We start from the raw sequence: 22300 nt of genomic DNA on the forward strand, positions 1-22300 counted from the left end.
ACATTGTGTTCTTGCTAAGAATTAGCAATCAGTGTGGGAGTTGTTCTGTATGGCTTTAATGTCAATAAGGGGTCATGGGAAGAAATTTGTGAATGTAGAAATAATTACACTTCCAGCCAAAGAAAACTTAAAAGCTTAGAAAAATCAAATGACAATACATCTTAAAACCATAATTCTACATAGCTCCACTGACTCTAGCCTTTGTAGTACAGTAACCTAAAATTTGAAATCAGAACTTGGATTGTATCTGATACAAAAATCTGAGAGGGGTTTTCGGCAGTGCCATTATCAGTCTTTATTTCGGAATTCAAAGTATTTTGTAAAAGACCCATGAGACTGAACAGGGGACAAAGTATAAGGGGAGAAAGAGATGAAGAAAAGGACTGATGGGGAAAGTTAGGCAGCAGTATACATTAGATAAATCCATTCTCCAGACAGTTTGGATGCTCCATTATTTATTTATTAGATTTCTAGACTGCTCTCCCCTTTGCAATAGACTCACAGCAGTTTACATTTACTTTAAATAAAATCAATATAACAATGAACAATAAAACCATGGGACCCTAAAAATAAAACCCAGAGAAGGGTGGAATAATTTAAAATCAAATGCTCTGCACACATCAACTGCAGGCTTTCAATTGTTTTTCTGCAAATATAAAAACCGAAACGTATTTTTTTAAATTCAAAAGTTACAATTCACAGAGGCAAATTCTCTGCCATTTTTTAGGTTGTAGAGTCAGAATGATGTAGTGGTTAAGAGCAGCAGACTCTAATCTGGAGAACTGAGTCTGATTTACCCCTCCTCCACATGAAGCCTGCTCTCTGAACTCTCACTTATCTCACAAGGTGTCTGTTGTGGGGAAGGGGAGGAAAGACGATTGTAAGTTGTTCTGAGACTCTTTACAGTTTTTTTAAAAAAGGGTATAAAAACCCATTCTTCTCCTTCTCTTCTATGGAATGCCATGTCAAACCATCAAAAATAGCATTCTGGTCAACTATGCATTACTTAAATTCTGGCAGACTTATGAAAATCAACAGTACTTGGATTGTATCCTGTAGAATGCTTGTTCTTATGATATCTCACAAACTTGACTTCACAAACTGTATAACCCAAAATTTTAAAAATGCATCAAGTATGCTTGTGCAATAATAGATCTGTGGAATTCTGAGTATCTGAATGTTAGAGATGAAATCTATTAAAAACATTTGTAGATTACATTTTCCCTTGGGGTGTAAGGAGGTTTCCATGTCAATAAACAAACAAACATAAATGCTAAAATCTATTTAAGACTAACGCCAGTATTTCCACAGAATTATTAATATTCATTAATCCAACAGCACAGCAAAAAACCACAAAAAACTATCAAGCCTAAGCAGAAAGTCCTCCGAAATAGCACTGCCTTACAAGTTCTCCTCAAAGAAAGCTATTGTGGCTCTCACCTCTTTTGACAGTCCACAACCCAAGAATGGAGCCATCACCATAAAGCCCCAGTTCAGATGGCAGCAGATCTAACATTCTTTTTTAAAAGGGTCAAATGCTACTAGTAAGAATGGGGCTCATGCATGGGCTCACATATGCAAAGGCTGCTCTTCAGATACGTAGTGGGGTTTAATAGCTAAAACTGACTCCTTGAGTTGAGCTTGGTAATAGATTAGCAACCAGTGCAGTTGGATCTAATATATGCGTATTTTTGCTGGAACAATCTGTTACATTCAACAAACAAGCAGCTATTGCCTAATGTAGTAAATGAAATGTCTACAGCGACTTCCAGAGCAGCTCTACATATGCAAGTTGCAGTCATCCAGCCTTAGGTCTTCTAGTACAATGGATCAATGTGGCCATTCTGGCCAAGCCTAAATAGCAATGCAGTTTCTTAGGTACATTAACAGGAAAAAAAACACTCTTAGCAACAACACCTGTTTTTTTGCATCAGCAGTGGAAGATTTAAGCGTGCTCTTATTTTTTAAAAAAGAATCTGTCAAAAATAACCCCTTTTAGAACTGGTAATGCATTCCCCTCCATAACATCTTACCAGCCGGCACTGTCTCCTTGTCTAGATTCCGTTTCAGTCTGTTCCCTTTAAGCCACTTGACTATGGCATTCAAGGACCAGCTGGGTATCCTTAGTATACTGATGACATACAACTTCAAAGTCACAGCAAGTGCTATCAACTGGTCTCACATACACATTAAGTAACTCAGAAGAAAACATGCTGGGGCAACCCACAAGGCACAGTTCACAAGGCACAACATGGTGGTATCTCCCATTACTACTCTTCAAGTTTAGTCACATAAAAGGGACTGAAAACAGTGAGCAGTCATTCCTTTCATCCTTACTTGCAGTCCCAAATGACTCAATAAGACAGACTGGGTCAAATGCTGCAGAAAGATCCCATAGGACCAGCAGTGAAGCATTTCCATACCCAACTGAAAGTGAGATTGTTCATTCTCCCACGTCTCTTGCTGAAAGATTAGAAATAGCTTGGAAAGAAAAAAATGATAAGCCTTTCTGCTGAACCCTGGTACATGCCAGTGCAGGTTGAGGCACTGATGGAGAAGTAACTTTCCTTTTTCAATATTGGAAAGTTTCCAAAAATCTCACAAAATCATTGACAAAATTAACGTCCAGATAACGCCCATTCCGCTAAAATCATTTAAAACGTTTGAAATGTTTCCTTGATGGAGTTCAGCATTGTTTTTACCCCAAAGAAGTGGTGGGATTCAGCCGGTTCACATCAGTTCGGGCAATCCGGTTGCTAAAAGCAGTGGGCTGCTAAAAGCCCCGTCTTTCCCTCTCCCAAGGGGACTTTGAAAGCCAGCTGCTCTGAGGGGGCTGTGAAAGCCAGTTACTCTGAGGCCTGGAGCAGCCAGCTGCTCTGAACCCAGTCCTTCCTTCTCCCAGGGGAGGGGGAGCAAGGCTTTCAAAGCTCCCTGAGAGCAGCCGGCTTTCAAAGCCCCTTCAGAACAGCCGGCTGCTCCGGGTCTCTGATCTCTGAGGCCTCAGAGCTTTGAAAGCCGGCTGCTCTGAGCCCAGTCCTTCCCACTCCCAGGTGAGGGAAAGCAAGGGGGCTCCCCTGAAGGCTGAGCCGCTGGCCCAGAGGAGTGCGGCCCGATCTGCAGATGGCCAGCAGCCATCTCCCAGCCAGATCTCCTAACCAATGCCAGAGAAAGCCCCCTCCCACAGCTGGCCGGTAGCTGGGCAGCTGGCCTGGCAGCACACAGGCCAAGCTGTAGCCTCCGCCTTCCCTTGTCTCCCCCGGCCCAACAGCGCACGCAGCGGCCAGGTGAGTGGGCGGGGGGGGGGCAACCGGCAGTTAAATAATTAGAATCTGCCCCACTGCCCCGCCCCAAAGTATTTTATTTCCAGCCCCAAAACATTTTAAATTAATCCCCTTTAAAAACAATTCTTGAGGCTGAAATTTTTTCAAAACATTTTCACTTGCTGTATGTATCGCTTCAAAATGTTTTTCAAACCTCTCTGCCATCCCTGAACCATTTCAGGGCCATTTCGTGAGCTCACTCTCCATTCCCCCTTGCTTATTTATTACATCATTTCTTTAAGTTTTTTTAATTTAGTGGGTAATCTTTGATATATGGAGTATACAAGGCATAGAGAATCACAGCATGAAGCTAGAGTACTGAGGCATCAATTCTACAACTAACTAAACAAGAGAGGGGAAAAATCACGTAAGGGTGGCCAGGAATTTTTTCAAGTGGGTGAATGCAGACAAAAGCAGACTGAAAACATTTTTTTAAAATTCTACTAACATTTTGGGAGATTTGTATGAAAAGGGCCCAAGCTAGACTTCATTCAATGATAAATTCTTTTTGGGTAATACATGGTCACTAATTAATTGGAAATGGCAAATGCTTTGAAGCTTTTGCTTGTTTTAAATTTAGATAGTACCATGTTTCCCCGAAAATAAGACAGTGTCTTATATTAATTTTTGCTTCCAAAGATGCACTATGTCTTATTTTCAGGGGATGTCTTATTTTTCCGCTCCATAGCTGAAGGCTCTGGTGTTCTGTTCGATGGGCATGATTCCAAACAAAAACTTTGCTACGTCTTACTTTCGGGAGATGCTTTATATTTAGCACTTCAGCAAAACCTCTACTACGTCTTATTTTCAGGGGATGTCTTATTTTCAGGGAAACAGGGTAGCTATAGACTTAGTATTGCATTTTGTTTGTGTAAAATACCGTCAAGTCACAACTAACTTACAGAACTCCATAAGGTTTTTGGGGCAAGAAACATTCAGAGGTGGTTTGCCATTGCCCTCCTCAGCATAGCAATTATGGAATTCCTTGGTAGTCTCCCATCTAAATAATAACCAGGACAATGGCTGACATTTTTAGGGAAGACAGAGGGGGCCGATACTTCAGGTGTCACTTTCCTCAGTCACATGGGGGATGCGTTCGGTCATTCTCTCTCCCCTTGCCACATCCTCCTCCTGTGCCCCCACCTACTAGCCTGAGCCTCCGCTACCAGTCACCTCAAGCTACTGCCATCCAGATCACCTACTTCTGTCACTGCAAGCCACCCATTAGGTCCCGGCATCTTTGACCATTCCTTCCTGCCTCAGGGTAGGGGTGGGGGTGGGGGCAGCCTCAGGCAGTTTGGTAGGTGTAGAAGGCTGAGATGAGCATGGGGCACAAGAATGGCTGGGCAGGGAGGGAAACTGAAGGCCTCCACTGGGAAGGGATCCCTTCTCCGAATCCCCGGCTCCATCAAGCACCAGCCAAGTCCCCCTTGCAGAGCTGTTTGAGGCTGGAATGGGTGGGGTGGGATTCCTGCTTGCAAGTCTTTGTGCACTGCCATCACATTCTTGGCTGCCCCGGCCCAGCCCTCTTCTGGTGTCAGAGGAACCAGTGAGCCCCAATCCAGAGGTCAGCTACTGCCCGCCCCCCCCACACCCAGCCTCACTGTCAGGCCTGCAACTGATCTCCCGCTGTTCTCAGAGTGTCTTTGATCTTTTTCATTTCATTTCATTTTAACCTTTAATGGCATACAAATTATTTCCATTTAAAAGAGAAAAGAGAAAACTTTTAAAACATTTAAAAGAGAAAACTTTTAAAACATTTAAATATGGGTATTTAAAATGCTTTCCAAGAATTTAGCCACTGCCAAGGTGATCGATGGATTACAGTCACTTAGCAGAAAGCGAGTGGCCTGGAACTTGGAGTGCTCAAGTCTTGGAAGCAGCAGAGGGTGAATTAAAATCATGCGCAGGTTACTGTGAAGACAGCATTCCAGAAGAATATGGGTTATGGTTTCTATAGATCCACATCACATAGCGGCATAGTCTCTGATGTTTAGGGATCTGGAGGTATCTCCCTGAGGTTTCCGCTGATGGGAAAATATTGAGGCGTGCTAGCATGAATGCACGACGTTGGTTGATGGATAACAGAGATGAGAGATATTTAGCTCTTGCTCTGTAACTTGGATAGAAACAATGATGTTCCAGATCCCTCAGTCTTTCGCGGATCTGATTGAAAATATGCAGTTCACTATCAGTCCCAACATTGTCCAAATCAAATCCTATGGTTCTGATTTTGTTCTCAATGACTTTGAACCAGTAGAATTGAAAATTGTCTTTAAAAAGGTTTGAGTTTATATCACCTGCAAGTGATCTAAAATGTATTTTGAGCCAATACTTTATGGTGGCAATCCAAGCTTCTGTTTCCACATATGAGAGGCCAACTTCAAGACATAAAGTTGGATAGGTGACACTATTCGGGACTCCCAAAATCCTTCTCAGAAAATATGCTTGGATTTGTTCAACATCACGTTGGAAATGCAAGCTTATCAAATTGGGATGCAGTAGAGGATTTTAGGCAACAACTTTGCTTGGAAAATTTTTAATACGGCTTTTACTGATTGGTTTCCTTTTCCGTAGTAAAATTGGATTATGCCAGACATGGTACGTCTGGTTGATGAGATTAAGCAGGATCTATAGAGGGACCATTTTAGATTGTATTGAAAAGTGATCCCTAAATATTTAAAGGATTGTACCTGCTTGATCTCAATATTGTTGATTTTCCAGGAAAGAGGACGCCAGTTTTTGGAAAATACGATTATTTTTGACTTCTCACTGTTTAGTTTTAGTTTGTTGAGATCACAGTAGTCAAAAAAAGCTCTTAGATATCTTTTGAGTCCAATGGATGTTTGGGATAAAATAACAGCATCGTCAGCATAGAGAAGGAGTGGAGCGGGACATTGTCCAATTTTAGGAGGATGGCCATTGACTTTGCTAAGGTGGTTTTGAAGATCGTTTATGTAGATGTTAAAGAGATGAGGTGCCAATATGCATCCCTGTCTGACCCCTCTGGTGATTGGAATTTTTCCAGATAGTGTACCAGTTTGATCTAATTTGACCTGACAAATTGGTGTTGCTATATAGTTTCACAGAATAAGCATAAGTAATGTCGTGGCTCCATTTGGAGATAAGTTAATTTTGACCATAGGATACTTCTAGAAATTGTATCAAATGCACTACTCAGATCTAAAAGGCTGCATATAATTTCCCTTGACCCTTGGATTGATATTTGTTTGCCAGAGTGTAGAGGGTTAGGCAATGATCCATGGTAGATTTTCCAGATTTAAACCCAGCTTGTTCAGGGCCTGTGATGTTGTTTTCAGTCATCCATGTTTTTAACTTACTTTCGAGGTATTTAGTATAAACCTTCCCAATAATGGACAGGAGGCTAATTGGTTGAGAAGTTTCCAGGATGGATTGGTAGGTCCTTTTGTGGATTGGTATTATTATTGATGATAACCCGTCTCGAGGTGAAGCCGTATTGGTCAATGTAAGTGAACAATTTAACCAAAACTGGGGTCCACCATTCAGCGCGTTCCGACAGGACTTCACTGGGAATCCCGTCAATCCAATCTTATTTTTCTTGAGACTTTTTATAATAGTCGATAGTACATTTGTCTCTGGTGGGGTCCACATTGGGAGATCCGTTAATTGTGGTTCGCTTTGCACTTCAATGAAATTGCTGGGTTCGGTTAAAAGGGTTGAGTAATGCTGTATCCATTGCTGTTCAGTGATAGTTGTTGTGTGATTTTGATTACTAGTGCCATTTACAATTGACCAGAATTTCTTGCTGTTGTTGGAATTCAGGGCTTCATGAAGTGTATGCCATTGTTTGGTTTGATGAAGTTTTTTCTTTTCCTTAATGATTTGTTGGTGAAGTTGTTTTGATTCCTTATAAGAAGCCAGGGTAAGATGATGATTAGGGTTAAGAAAATTCTTAAAGTCTTTTCGAAGACGCCTTTTGGATTGAATACATTCATCGTCGAACCAACCAGGAGTGTCTTTGATCATATGCAGAGCACCCCTGGCATGCCCGTGGGGGGTGGGAGTGGGTGGGCTGCAGAAACTAAGCGCTGCCCCTCTCGCAGGCCACCTCTGAGGATGACAAGCTGTCCAAAGAGTCAATGGACAGTGGTAGCAAGGGGATGCCCACAATTTTACTGTTTCCCTAGGACGCTATTTACTGTAGATATGCCCCTGAACCATGGCCAACCATAGTTAATCTCTGAGATTTGACAAGATAGTGCTAGCCTGGGCCATCCATGGCAGGACGTAATTTTTTTTCTTTTTACAAAAACTGTATATGTGACTGTATATGTATGGTTAGGCAATACTTTAATATTCTTGCTTACTGGTTAGAATATATGACTTACTACGTGAGAAACTGCCACAATTATTCAATGTTTCTACTTGTCTTTTAGCTAGAAAACCAATCATAAAAATATTATCAACTGTCCAAATTAATTGGCTAATTATTAACTGTAGTCAAATATTTCATGGAGTCAAACAAAAAAAAGGAGAGAATGCCTTAAGTGGTAACCTATATTTTCACTGCACTGGTGAATCAACTGGTAGGAATAACAGGAGTGAAGGCTGCTGTTTTCTATCTCTGATGTGTCCCTACACAAATCCCCCCCCCCCCCCGCCATTTAGGAGGAGGTGCTCTATCCTCTGCAATCAGTAATCTATCAAAAAAAAAACTATTACACAACATTATTTTAGTTTTTTTTAATTAACACAATAATTAAAGTACCAGTCAAAGGTTAGGATACAGACTAAATTTCCCAGTGGCACAAATGAACTTGAATATCACCCCCTCCCACAGCAGCTCAGTGATCTCTGTGAAATGGTGCTCCTGCAGGATAAGGGACTCTGAGAAACAGCATGACAGGAGGGGTCCACAGTGGGAAGGTAGGAAGGAGGAATTTGTGGAAGTTGCCAACTTCAGTCTGAGTCTAACATAATATAGGCACATATGATTAACAATCCCATCCAAAGGAGAGTGTAGTGCATTGCAGATGTGGCGCATGCCTGTGCTGGTGGATTTGCCCTTTCTGGGATATTTCCCCCAAGGAAGGGGCAGAAACACTAGCAAGTGGCCATCACCACACCCAGATGCAGCACCCAACACTATGTCAGTGCTCTCATGCCAGCCATGTTGGTGCTGCAGTGGTGTGGCAAAGGTGGAGCCGATGTTAGTTGGCATCCACACCAGGTTTGCGGTAGTTATGATGTGGCCCCAGTTCTCAGAGTTATGTCACCCTTTTGGATGGCGTAAATCCATTGAGCCCAATGGAGGCTTTATGACAGTAGTGAGTTTTTCTTTGTTTTTTTGCCTCCATGTGCTCTTGGAAAGCCCTCTTAGAGGCAGTGGGGTGGCACAGTTATGGCTCTGGATGGGACTGCCTATCTTTTTCTTTCTGAGGTCTAGGAGGAAGCATAAAGTTTCAATCTCATTATCTCTTTGTGCTTGCTTTAAATGGAATTTAGTGAATCCCCTGATAAATATTTTAGTTTGACGGCTTTTAGTTATGGAAAACACATTTTGAAATATGTACACTTTTTTTAGTTTTGTTTAACAAATCTAAGATATATAAACATGCTAAATCAGGCTGTAGCAGATCGCATGCTTTGCATGCTACAGCTCCAGGTTCAAATCTTGAAATCTCCAGTTAAAAGATCCCAGGTAGCTGATATAAGGGAAAACCTTTACCGGCCTGAGAACCTGTAGAGCCATGGCCAGTCAAGGTGGGTGATGCTGAGCTAGATGCACCAGTCGTCTGGCTTGGTGTGGGGGAGCGTTATGCTCTAATTGATTTAAATTTTGCTACACATTTTCCTAATTCAGAATTGTCTAGAAAATCAATGTCATTATTGCAAGTCTCTCCGGAAAGCTTCTGCTGTTTTCCTTCCAGCTTAGCCATATGGCCGAGCTTCTCCTACTGAGTGTGGGTTAGTATTGGTATGAATTAAATGTGAACATAGACTTGAGAAGAAAGCATGAAGCAAATTCTACAGGGCTTCAGAGAACAGTCCTGAATGGTGGTTTCTAAAGTAGAAGAAAGGGGTCCTGTAACCTTCTAGAAGCCAGTTTTTGAAATTAGAACAATTTCCTGCTTTATATTATTGTGAAAAGGGAGCAGCAGTGGCATAGGAGGTTAAGAGCTCATGTATCTAATCTGGAGGAACCAGGTTTGATTCCCAGCTCTGCTGCCTGAGCTGTGGAGGTTTATCTGGGGGATTCAGATTAGCCTGTACATTCCCACACACGCCAGCTGGGTGACCTTGGGTTAGTCACAGCTTCTCGGAGCTCTCTCAGCCCCACCTACCTCACAGGGTGTTTGTTGTGAGGGGGGAAGGGCAAGGAGATTGTAAGCCCCTTTGAGTCTCCTGCAGGAGAGAAAGGGGGGATATAAATCCAAACCCTTCTTCTTCTCTTCTAAATACTGGTTGACAAAATGGCCAATACTGGACAGTTGAGCTAGGGTCTTGCTCTTTTTTAATTATTCAAACGTCAATCCAAGTAGAATAGATTTATCAGATAGAATGAAGCAGTATTAATTCCTAGCGAGAGACAGGGTACAAGTCAATATATGATTCCTTACATCTGTAGCTCTTCTTGCTGCCCCTCTCTCCTTCTGTCATTTCCTGAGCTAACTCCCCTTCCCAAGTTCCAGCCTCCATTTCCTATGCTCCCTATTAGGGTCGCCAGTTTCCAGGTGGAGCCTGGAGACCTCCTAGAATCGATCAACAACTGATCTCCATACTGCAGAGATGGAGAAAAAATGGCTGCTCGGGAGGGTGGCCTCTGTGGTTTTATACCCCTCTGAACTCCCTCCTATCCCCAAATGCCACCCTCACCAAGCTCCATCCCCAAATCTCAGGGATTTCACAACCTGGAATTGGCAACATTCCCTGCCCCTTTTTCAGAGACCTGGTCCCTGAATTCCTGGGCTTCTACCAGCAAGTTTTACTGCTGCCCTACATCATCTGAACAAGTCAGCCAATGGCAAGGAGGAAAGCAACAGCTTCCCCCATTTCTCTAGGACACTGACAGTCACCCACTGATTTGGGAGCCATTTGTGGCTCTTTGACAAGAGTAGTTCTTTCCCATGTTCCAGGAAATTTAGAAAGGACATTGCTCAGAAAGGTTTGTGGTGGACAGGGGGCTCCCACCTTGAAATAGCTACCACTAGATGGACTAGAGGATGGGTAAACTGTGAGCCTCCCTGAACTATGGGGGACCTCATTCCAGTGTTGTAAGTAAAGGGCCTGTGTTCTTTAACACCCCACCATTTTCTGCAGCATTGGGGCCAATGCTGGAAGGAAAAGAAGCTGACTTCAGAGAAATTAGACTAAAACTACCATAGCAGCTACCCAAGGAAAGAGAAACTGGTGGGATAGTGGTGGTTTTATTCTCCTTTATCCACAGCCAGCTGGTCCTTCTCAGAGTCTTCTTGGGAATCTCCTTCTCCCTCTCCTGACCTGAGAATGGGAAGCCAGAGATAGAAGTCTTTCCCCTCATTCCAAATAAATAAGGCCTGGCTAAGGTTCAGCAGTGGTGGGAAGAGGCAATGCCACCTTTAAAAATATATAGTTACATACAATAGCAATAGCTCTATTGTTTTGTGTGTGCATGTGTGTGTGTTCCACAAGGCATATGGCACTCGCGTGGCTCCTTTGGTTGCTTGCAACTGTGAATGTGGCTCTTGAATGCCACTGCTCCTGAGCATTAGAACAAGGCAGACAATTATTGCTAAAGGTTTCACCACCAAATCCTTTTGCTCAGTAACAAACGGATTCCTTGCCAGGAACATAAAATACAGGCATTTTAATAAACTGTTTTATACTATGTGCATAGAATTAATGACTTGTTTCCACCTTTTCAAAAAGCAATCAAATATACTGACTTTGTTGAAGGGGGGCTTTATTTGCCGTGAGCGTCAGCAAACTTCACAGTGGTACTTTCTTGTGGGTCACATTAGTGATTTCTGTTGAACAATCTATCACACTTCAGTCCCAAAATTTCCGTATCTACTATTTATAAGTTGCCATAAGGAAATAATTGAGGCTACTTAACATTAGTACACTTGAACATACAATAGTCTAAACCAGTGCTAAATGAAGTATACACAATGAAAAAAGCAATGTATATGATACTTGTACATTTAATATCAAATGGATTTGCAACTATAGCAAAAAGCACACTGAGCAGAAATATAAAACACCATAGTCTTAACTAGCAGTGTGGAATTGAAATCTAAATGGATTACTTCTATTGTATCATGTTCTGTAATAGAGAGCCAAGTCTTTGACATATCAAAGGGTGGGGGTTATCTGAAATAAGAGATATTTATTCTTTTCATTATCCAAGAAAGAAACAACATACTAAATAAGCCTATTTAAATTGCCATCCTAAGCAAAGTTACTCCCTTCGAAATCCACTGAAGTTAATGGGTTTAGAACAGTGTAACTCTGCTTAGGATGCTACATTAATTGCACCTCACAGGAAAAATGCACAGAATGCAAGAGGAGTGTGAAAAGAGCAACACTAAAAATAAAGAAAACAAACATATTTTGAAAAGCTCCTATAGGTATAAAATTGCAAGATGTATTGGTAAAATAGTAAGCATTTACCCTTAGGTATATGACAAAGGATATCAGTGATTTCAACAATTAAAATCTTTGGTTTGATAAGAAAGCATACATTAAAATTACTTAAGGAAAAGCATAGTCTAGTTCAGATTTGAATTCTATTGACAGATTTTTGACAGGGTTTTTTTTTTATCTGGAGCTGATGGCAGAATTTTATCCCTGTATTGGATGAAGGTATGTGCCATTGCCACATAGTTGCAAATAGCTCCTTTTTAAACAAATAGAAAATGGCAATCTGCACATATGCAGCTCTTGTAAGTATGCTTTGGCGATATCCCCACTGCCGATTTATCCCAGGATACTCACCTGAAATATCCAGGTTTCACGCCAAACTCTCCCAGCTGAACCACCAACCACAGATTCATCCCGGTTCTGGCGCTCCCCCCATCACGTGTTTTGCCCAAACCTGCTTGAATGTGAACCTTTTAAAAAACACGTCTCCAATCCAGATCGGTGGGGAGGTTCAGGGGACTAATGTGGTTTCAAATTTCCCGCCATAGAGAGTGATACAAATGCCTTCCAGCCAATCAGAGCGCGGCAGACTGTATTGCACTGATCTGGCGTGTAGCGAGCACAGCGCAGCCTTTTTTAAGCTGGGTTCGTTTTGTTAAGAAAGCGGGTTAACGCCAAGAGGAATGAGAATCCGAACCCGTTTTAATGTGCCGCGATAGGCTGAAGCTGGATAAATGCGTGAAGCGAGGAATGCGTTCAACATGCCAACATGGCCAATAGTTTTAATAATTTAATAGGAAATAGTTTTAAAATTGGGAAACAACACAGTAACGAGACTACAGTTACAACTACATATACGTATGGTACACATGACAAGGAACTGAGAATGGCAGTGGCTCCCTGCCACATGAAAATAAGGTAGCAAAAATGTGTCTGTGGCCATCTAATTTATAAAGCAGCCCTTGATGCTTGGTCCCACTTGCTACCCTAGTGCTTACCACATTTCTTCAATGAGATTTTAATGATGGAATAGACAGATTTATCCAGATGTCATTCCATGATATTTTTCTACGATTTCTTTCATTTTCTAAAATATAATTGCCGGGTAGGGTTGACAGCTGTGTGGGAAAGTACCTGAAGATGGGGGGGGGGGTAGAGCCTGGAGAGGGCAAGGTATGGGGAGGGGAGGGACCTCAGCAGGGTACATAGAATCCGCCTTCCAAAGTAGCTATTTTATCCAGGGGAACTGCTCTCTGTGATCTGGTGATCAACTGGAATAATGGGAGATCTCAAGGCTCTGTCTGGAGGTTGGCAACCCTTCTGCTAAGGCTACACTTTAAATAATAAGTCTGTTTTGAGAAGAGGAAGGTGATTTAACTCTTCAGCTTAGCATCCTTTTCTTGCAGAAAGTTGCCTCTTCCTCAAGCTGGTAACCTAGAATAGATAGAAGAAAACTGAAGTAGTGATTTATAGATGTAAAAAAAGGTAAAGGGGGAATATCCCCTTCCCTCTCACTGGTTTTCCCTCATAAATCACCACTCCAGCACCTGTGCTACATGTAATGTGTACTTTTGCCCTCAAGCTTACTATCAAAAATTTGCTGTTATGAAAAACCTATCCAAAACAAGTGAATTTTTATTTTACTTTAAAACATTTGTACTGGGATGGAAGACCACCAAGAAATGCAAGCAATGACAAATCAGCTCTGGATGTATCCTGCCTTGGAAACCCTAATGGGTTGCCATAAGTCTGTGTGACTTAACAGCACTTTTACCAGGCTTACCACCAAAAGGCTCAAGACAACAACAAGAAATCAAATAAGTACACAAGAGTACACAATAGTCCAAGAAAAATTAGCCAATTATAAAAATGTAAATCCCACCCACAAACTTTACCAAAAACCAAAGACCCCCAACAAAACCGTATTTACCCTTTCACAAAACGGTGTTCTCTCAGAAAAATGACAAAACCAACATCAGTGAACAATAAAACATAACTAATAGCCATCCAAATTAGCAGAAAGCCTTTTGGGGAAAGTAGTTTCTTGCAGGCTCTCTTGAACAACCAGGAGGATCAAGTGTACTGCTCAGATATGATCTCCAACTTCTGTGACAGGAATTCCCATTTTTAGAACAACTGCACCTCACAGGCATATGGGATTTTTAATTAGGACTGTGGAATGCAGAGCAAGATTTCAGGACTGCTGGCCCATGCCATTTCCTGACCAGAAACGTCAGAAGCAACGATTTGCTATTCTGGGGAAGTTGTGTGTACAAATATACATACCCATAAGTTTGCCCCAATAGCACAAACAATAGCTCCCTCACAGAAAACAACTCAGGGGTGAAGTTATACTCCACAGTTACAATCAGAATTGGGCCACTACACCTTGATAATTGTATTTTTAAAATAAAGCTGGGAGCTCCAATCACAGAATTTCCAGCATTAAGCCTCTGGCTTGATCCTCAGATAGGCTATTTCAGGGAGGTTGTACTATTTAAAAATGCAGGATTGCTAAAAGAGACCAAGACAGCAAAATAAGAAAGAACAGTTGTTAGAGAATGGGCAGATCTAAGCTGGCACACGGATTCATGCTAGGAGAGGTGGACTGTGGGCCCGATTGTCAAAAGGTAACTTTAAAGGTAACTTAGAATTGAACCCAAAAGCAAACAGGCAACCAATATACTTTCACATTTTCATATTCATAATAAATTCATATATTTAAAAACAAGCTGAGCAAAGAAACACAAGAACTTTATTAATTTTAACTCAAAAAAACTAAACAGCTGACATTGTATATTTTATTCTAGGCAGAAATGTTTGAATGCATTTACGCCTTCCCCTATTTACAAATCACTTTAAGCCTACCAGCAAGATATCAAAACATCTATTGTTCTACTAGTAATCATTTCAGTGGTATTTCTCCCACATAAGTCCAAATTGATTCTATAAAATATTTCCAGCAGCCGTGTGCTACAAGATCCACTTCTATATGTCACTGAATCATGCAAAGCAATATGCTTAATGCAGTAAGTTAGCCTACACCTGCTAGTCTTCTGTAAATATAATATGCATGGATATCAGAGTAAAGCAGGACATGATGTACATGAGAAGAGAAACTGTGCCCTTTGTCACTGTTAAAACTATTGTACATTACAAAATGTCCCATATAAATTCACTTATTGTTCTTTAGCCATTTTTTTTAAAAAAATTGAATATGCATTTGCAACTAAAGAAACACCAATAACGGGGTGGGGGAGAAGAAGGTAACTTAAGACAGGTCAAAGTAGTTGTGTTGTTCAAGGTCAAAAACAATTTTCTTCACTCCTCCCAAAAAAAGGAAATAACTAAGGTGTGCCTTATACTGATGGAATTACAAATGGCGAGGGTTGTTGTTTTTTAAAATGAAAATCGGAACAATACAGTAGGAGGGGAAAGAAATACTGTGAAACATTTTCCCAGGCTGATCACAGGAAGGTACTAACACTTTAACGCCAACAAATCAAGAAGTAGAGCACTAAGCAGCATCAGATTAGGAGGCCAGATGTAAAATGCACAGTCCCATCCACTGTGCCTAATGTCCTACAAATCAAATGGTAGATACTTATCTTGATACTCAAGGCACAGAGCAAGACAACAATGTAATTTGTTTCTTGCACATGAATTGAACTGTTAACAGCATGTTATTTAATAACCCATTGGGGCACTGACATTGGGACTCTTTTCTAAAAATTATTCATCCCAACACAAAACTTTCACAACCACCTTGAAAAAAAGAATATCACCAAACTATGATTGAAAGGGAAACCTAATATTAATTCTTGAGGAGTCAGAGTGTCTAGTCTTTCCAGAGACCTGTCACCATGGTTGGGCATATTAGTATATGCTATGTTATGTTTGAACATATCTGGTTTAAAATTATATTTAAAGCAAACAGTAGATTATTCAACCTCAAGTCTATCAACATAGTGCAAACACAATTATGTCATGCTAGAGTATAACACTTACAGATATCTATACAGCCAATATCCATAGAGAAAACACTACAATAGATGCCTGCTTCATGGGGGCAGTGGGGTGGGCGAGACAGAAAGAGTGAAATGCTACTTACTCAAAGGCAAAGAAGAGTCCACTTGTAACCAAGATAAGAAGAAGTGTCAGGTAGAAGACTCCAGTCTGGCGAGCCATCATGATCCTTCCATTGCAAAAGAATTTGTTTCTTCCAGGGAAAACCTCCCATTTTCTCTTAGAAGCTGTTTTCTTTTTTTTATGGGGAGACTCCATGGGAGAAGAGGAGCTGTGAGTGCTGATCTGACTGTATTCACAGTCTTTCATGGGCCCTCCACCACCAGAAGTGGGAGTCATCAAGGGAGAAGTAGGAGGGGGAACAGTTCCCCAAGTTGATCTTGTTCAAATGAAACTTTCTCAGAAGCCACTACTGGTTATTTTAATTTTAAAAGTTTACCACAGCTCTATACAATACCCAGTTATCTACTATTCCAGATGTAGTAAGCAGTCTTCCCGTTTTTATAACTAAATTTAAAAAGTGAAAATAAGCCTTTAGAACTACATAATCATATAACAAAAGAGGAACTAGAAAAATTAAAATATAAATCACTTTCTGCCCAGTCATAAAACTTGAAAATAATTTTGAAACATTGTGCCTTTTACTTAAATTGCCCAGTGTGTTTTTCACATCCAATCTTTAAGGAGCTCTGAGTTCAGCAGCAGAAACAAGCAATTCTGTAGCTCAGTTGCTTCTTTTCACAAAGGTTTGTTACAGTGCAGACAATTCTACAAATATAAAAGAAATCCTATCGATTCTTTCAAGCACGTGGATCCTGATCCAAGTCCATCTGCTGAGAAACCATCCATAATATCCAATTTCTGTCAAGGATTTCTTACGAGCACCTCACTAGGTCCTCCGTTATTTTTCTTCTTGCTGTTCTAAATTACAAGAATTATTATTATTTCCCTCCAAGCTTTCCTAAGCACAAAATATATTGCTCTGTATTACATCAAGTCCCATTCCTGGGAGGAAAAATGTATACAGGGCCTGAGAAGCTACTCTTCATCTTTATTTGACAAGAGAAATAGCCTGCTTATCCTATCCACCCCTTCTTTAGGAGTCGATTGCCAGGTCTAGAGGCAAGGTGGTCTTCCTCAGTCACAAGCCACACTATATTTCGGATCGCCTCCTGCTGCTCCTCTACATCAAGACGTGTGTGCCCTCGAGTCACAAGAGTCGACGTTTGGTCCCTAATAGAAGCTTCACCCCTCAGGTCCAGCTCGGAAGCAGAAATTATTTCGTCAGATATTGGCGACACCGAAGGCAGTCTGTCCCCTAGTCCACGGCCATCGCACCCGCTGTTGGCTCCAAAGCCAGACCGCAACGACCTCGGTCCGAGGGCTGCCTGCTGCCAATGAAGGACCGACGCAGACGCGTGGGGTTCCCCGTCTCTTTATCTGGGCTTATCCCCAGCTGCCAGTCTCAGCCCGAGCAGGAGCCGCCACTTCTTCCTTCTCATCTCCAAGGATAGTGGAGAGAAACAGCAACGCGGAGCACCACGACGATGGGCTCAGACACGGCGGGGCGGTGGCGGCAGCTGCCTCCCCTGCTGCCAGGCTGGCTCAACGCGCCCCCGTCCAAAGCAGGGGCAGGCGGCGGCCGAAAGGAGACGAGGCAGGCGCGGAGAAGGAACGGGGGCTCCTCCACTCTGGAGGGAGAAGGCGAAGAGGAGGCTCCTTCTCAAGCCGTCCCCCAGAGCCGAACGGAGGGCAGCCCGGAGTCACCCCCAGGGCCAGGGGAGCTACCTTTCGTTTCCATTGCCAGGCGTCGGAAGGCAGCAGCGGTTACTCCGCCCGTCGGCGCCCGCTTCCCAGCGGAGGCGAGGCGGTTGTTGGAGCCTCCGTCTCTCTCCAAGCTGTCAGCCCTCGTTACTTTCAGTTCCCTCTTTCCGCCTCGTCCTCGTCCCCCGAAACGCACGGCGGCGGCGGCAGAAGAAGGCGGTCGCTTCGGTGTCTGCGGGCGAGCGGACTTCCCAGCCTGCTGCCCTCAGCGACCGGCGGCGGCCACGGGAAGCTGCGCTGCTCTCCTGCCTCCCATGCAGTTAGAGATCCCCTAAGCCTACCTAAATGTCAGTTTGCACCCTCTACAGAAGACTTAAGTCTCCCTGTGCCTCTTGTTTGGCCACGTCTCTCCCTCCTTCTCACCGTGGCCTTCTGGGAAAGGTAGTCCGCTCTATGCTCCGGCGTGCACTGCCCGAAGACGCTTAAGAATACGCCCTACCCGATAGAAAGGCAAATGAAGTTACAGTAGGAGGGAAAGGGGCAGGACTACAAGTCCCACAATGCGACGGAGGTGTCCTCCCTCTCTTTGCTTTTTCTTGGTGAAGCGTATCCTCAGGGAAATGGATTAGGAAGCAGGGGAGCGAGCTGGTAGACGAGCGAGGAGAGCAAAAGAAAATGTATTCATATGTTACATCGTTATCATGACATATCATGATTGCTTACTAGACCTATATGACAATCATTAAGTGCTGTACCTTATGATTCTTGACAAATGTATTTTCTTTTATGTACACTGAGAGCATATGCACCGGAGACAAATTCCTTGTGTGTCCAATCACACTTGGCCAATAAAGATTCTATTCTATTCTATTTTATTTTAGTTTTGATTATTATCATTCCTGTTAGCACTCCTAACAAGGTGTGAAGAAGGTGTCTGAGAATATACTACATTTAGAACTATACTTCGACGGATCATAAGGTGTTGTGAACCATCAGCTGCATAAATCTCCCTTCGAAATCAACTGAGAGACCCAAGTTGATGCAGAATGCCATTAATATCAGGATAATAATGGCATTCTGCTAATTGATTTACTCTTCAATAAAGGCTTGGTGGTGGGGGCTGACGTGTCCAATCTTGTCAAGTTTCAGAACTAAGCAGGGCTGGCTCTGGTCAATATTTGTATGGGATACCAGCAAGGAATATCAGGGTTGTGATGCAGAGGCAGGCAATGGCAAACCACCTCTAAAACATCTCTTGCCTTGAAAGCCCTGCATGGTCACCCTAATTCAGCTGATGGCAAAGAAAGAAGAAAAGTTCTGCTCTTTCATGAAAACTGTCACTGTGAATTTATTGCTGCTGAGTATGGATGAACAAGGGTTCCAAGAACTTTAATGTGAACACCATCATCAAATCGACTTATCTTAATAGAACTCTAATAGAACCCTTTCATTATCATGCTATTATTATCAGGTTATTATCAGGAGACAGGCAAATAGGAATGCTGGTCTCCAGGTGGGATCTGGGGACAATGGGGCAGGACGGGAGCATGACGCCCCAGGCAGACCCGCAGCAGAAGTGTGGCCGGGCCGTGGAGAGGGCATGGCGGGGGCAGGAGGCACCATGGCAGGGGTGCAGGGCACACCCTGGGCACAGTTTCCCCTCACTCTGCCTCTGCCTGGGGATCCCTGGAATTACAGCACATCTCTAGACAACAGAAATCAGTTTCCTGAGAGAAAATGGATTCTTTAGAGCAGTGGTTCTCAAGCTGTGCTCCGGGAACACTTGGTGCTCCATGAATCATCTCTGGGTGCTTTTCAAAGAGTTTGGAATAAATATAACAAGACACCAAAACTATGACTTTCTGTAGCCATGAACCATGTATAGGTAAATATGCTGTGAAGCAGTGCAGATAGCAGGTATTATAGACTGAAGTGTATGTCATGAGTCAGTTCAGTCAGCTTGGCCTGCATGCACCTTCTTTGCCCATAAGCTGGCATGCTTCACAAGACTTGTAGAAGGCTCTTATGCCCTTTTCCATACTTGGCCAATACAATATTTCATATACCCTGTCTCTTGTTTTGTTGATGCCCAAAAAAGCAGCCATCATTGTCTCATGAGCAGCGGCATATCGATAGAAAATGGAGCCTTGGCCAAGAACGGAGTTTTCTGCGCACACACACACACACCCTGGGCAGCTGCCCTCCCCCACCTTGTCACATTCCGCATGAAACCAGCGAGGGGAGCAGAGCCCCAGCTGGCCACGTGGATTTGCAGGGGCCACCGGTCCCGGGGGGGGGAAGGAGGAGGGGTGGTGGCAATTTTCTGCCCCCTACGTAACTAAATGACCTCCGCCCAGGGACATTTGCTTGCATATGTCCCTCTGGATGGTATACCCCTGCTCATGAGCTAGCTGTAATATCTGCAGCCTGTGCTTTCAGGGAATTACTAGCTGCTTTCTTTTTCCCCAGAGTGAAGTACACTTTCTCCTCCTACCTAGACACTTAGTACAGTTTCTGCTTTATCATTATAAAGGTACAGGGATTTTCCACAGTCACTTCAATTGCAGAGGTCTCTGCTTTCTGCCACAGTTCTTTCAAATAATCATCCTGCCTCTGTTCTGCTAGAAACTCTGTTGCATGAATTCTGCATCACTCTGCTGCATCACTTTAACTGAGCTCAGCTTGTGATGTCTCAGGCTCTGCTAATAGTGTCTGCCCTTCTGAGTCCTACTTCCGGTAATTACATTTGCTGTCTAATTCTGGTTTATCATTTTCCAGTAAAATAGGCACTCCTATGTCATCCCAGACTTCCATTTTCCCTGGAAGTCTTTGTATCTGATAGGAATTTCTGCCAGTTTCCCTTCAAACTCTGGTCCACTAATCCCTAATATAATATAATAAGATTGACCTGGCAAGTACTAGTCTTTCTGTACCAGATGGGGTTTAATTAAAGTGACTTTGCCTCACACCTACCAACTCCTTATCATTCATTGCCACAGCACCCATATAATCCCTGTTTAGATCTTCTTTAATTTTCCAGACCTGCAAGACTTTGGTGGGTCTTTCAAATTGGCTCCTCCTCAGCTTGAACAGGTTATTGGGTTGGTTTGTGACAGGAACTGCCATTTTAAAAACTTAACAGATTGGGCAGTAGTTGGTGTTGCTTTAATTTTGGACAATGGGATTTTATATGCCCCTCTTCTTGGCAGTAATAAGTGATCCTTCCCTTTCTGCCTTGCAGGGTTGGTTTCAGATTAATCAAACTTCTTTGAGGGCCCAAAACTTCACTTTTCTTGCTGGGTATTGAGAATATGAACCCACCTATGTCCCCTTTTATTTCATCAAGTAAAGTGAAGGCTTGTTCCTCTATTTTTAGCTTTTTGTCTTTCAGGAACTGAACTGTGAGGGAACATGCTTATAGAACTGTTCCACACCTATTAGGTTTTTAAGTTTATCATAAGTCTGAACTTTACTTCCCCCAATCCACCTATTCAAGGCTCTATCCAGGCAGCATCCCAATTGGGTGTAAGTTTCATCAGGCATTTTGGAGCACCTGCATAGTGATTCAGAAAATGTCAACAATTTTCTTTCAATTGATTACTGGCTAAAATTTGAATCCTTAAAGAAAGCTGTCAATACTTTGGTTATTAGTACCCCCAGTAGCTGTGGCGGCATTAACAGTTAACAGGTATAACCAAATATTATGTTAGAATCAATTTTTTTTCAATTTTTCTTATTATTTACCAGATCCTTATTCTTATTATTAACTAGCTGATACAAATATTTTTCAATTGTAGTGTGGAAGAAGATGGCACAGTTGCTAATGCTAGAATTGCTCGGCAGGATGGAGGGTTTTTGTACAAATCAATGACAGTGGGTGTGCCAGAATCACCTGAAGTGTTGAACCAACCGCCTACTTCTTCAGAGACTAGCACCATAGGGAAAACAGCAGTAAAAAGGAAATACCACGATTGCTTCTTGGATATTGGGTTCATTGAGACCAGTGAAAACATACCACAGTGTGTAGTTGATGGCACAGTGTTGCCAAACAATGTGGTGTTCCCAGCAAAAATGTGCCTTCATTTTGAGGGGCTCCATCCAGAATGCAAGGGCAAACCAATTGACTTCTTCAGAAGGAAGTATAGTGAATTTACAAAACCCTAGAAAATTATATCCTATCACAAGTTAACAGAAAGCCTTTGATGGTGTCCTATTTTGTCAGCTGCTCAAAATGGCAAAGCCCATCACTGAAAACCTTATTAAGCCTAGCATAAAGGACATAGTTGAATGTATGCTGGATGGAAAAAACACGCAACTAGTGGGCATAGTTCCTTTGTCAAATGACACAATCTCGCAACAAATTCAGGACTTAGCAGAGCATGTGAAAGCTACTTTACTTTCATGAATGCCATATATTAAATTTTCACTTCAAATAGATGAATGAATGGATGTGGCTAGGTTGGCAATTTTAATAGTATTTGTGCTCTACCAGTACTTTGAGTCGTTTCAAGAGGATATACTTCTCTGTAAGCCGTTACCGACTAATGCAAGTGGCACTGAAATTTTCAAAGTAATAGATGCATTTT

The 22300-nt window shown here is 42.4% G+C and overlaps 1 protein-coding gene across 4 annotated transcripts in view; it reads right to left on the bottom strand.

The window, feature by feature from the left end:
* ZDHHC14 (zinc finger DHHC-type palmitoyltransferase 14) overlaps window positions 1–18086 on the bottom strand; it is a 73879-nt gene extending 55793 nt beyond the window's left edge. For all 4 annotated transcript variants that reach the window (XM_048488214.1, XM_048488194.1, XM_048488204.1 and 1 more), the window contains exon 1: window positions 16036–18086. In XM_048488214.1, the coding sequence (XP_048344171.1) occupies window positions 16036–16289 (254 nt within the window). In that variant the 5' untranslated portion in view covers window positions 16290–18086. The remainder of the gene's footprint in view (window positions 1–16035) is intronic.
* Between the last annotated feature and the right edge of the window lie 4214 nt (window positions 18087–22300).

Source organism: Sphaerodactylus townsendi, linkage group LG01 (genome assembly GCF_021028975.2).
Source record: "Sphaerodactylus townsendi isolate TG3544 linkage group LG01, MPM_Stown_v2.3, whole genome shotgun sequence".
In the NCBI taxonomy this organism is placed as follows: Eukaryota; Metazoa; Chordata; class Lepidosauria; order Squamata; family Sphaerodactylidae; genus Sphaerodactylus; species Sphaerodactylus townsendi.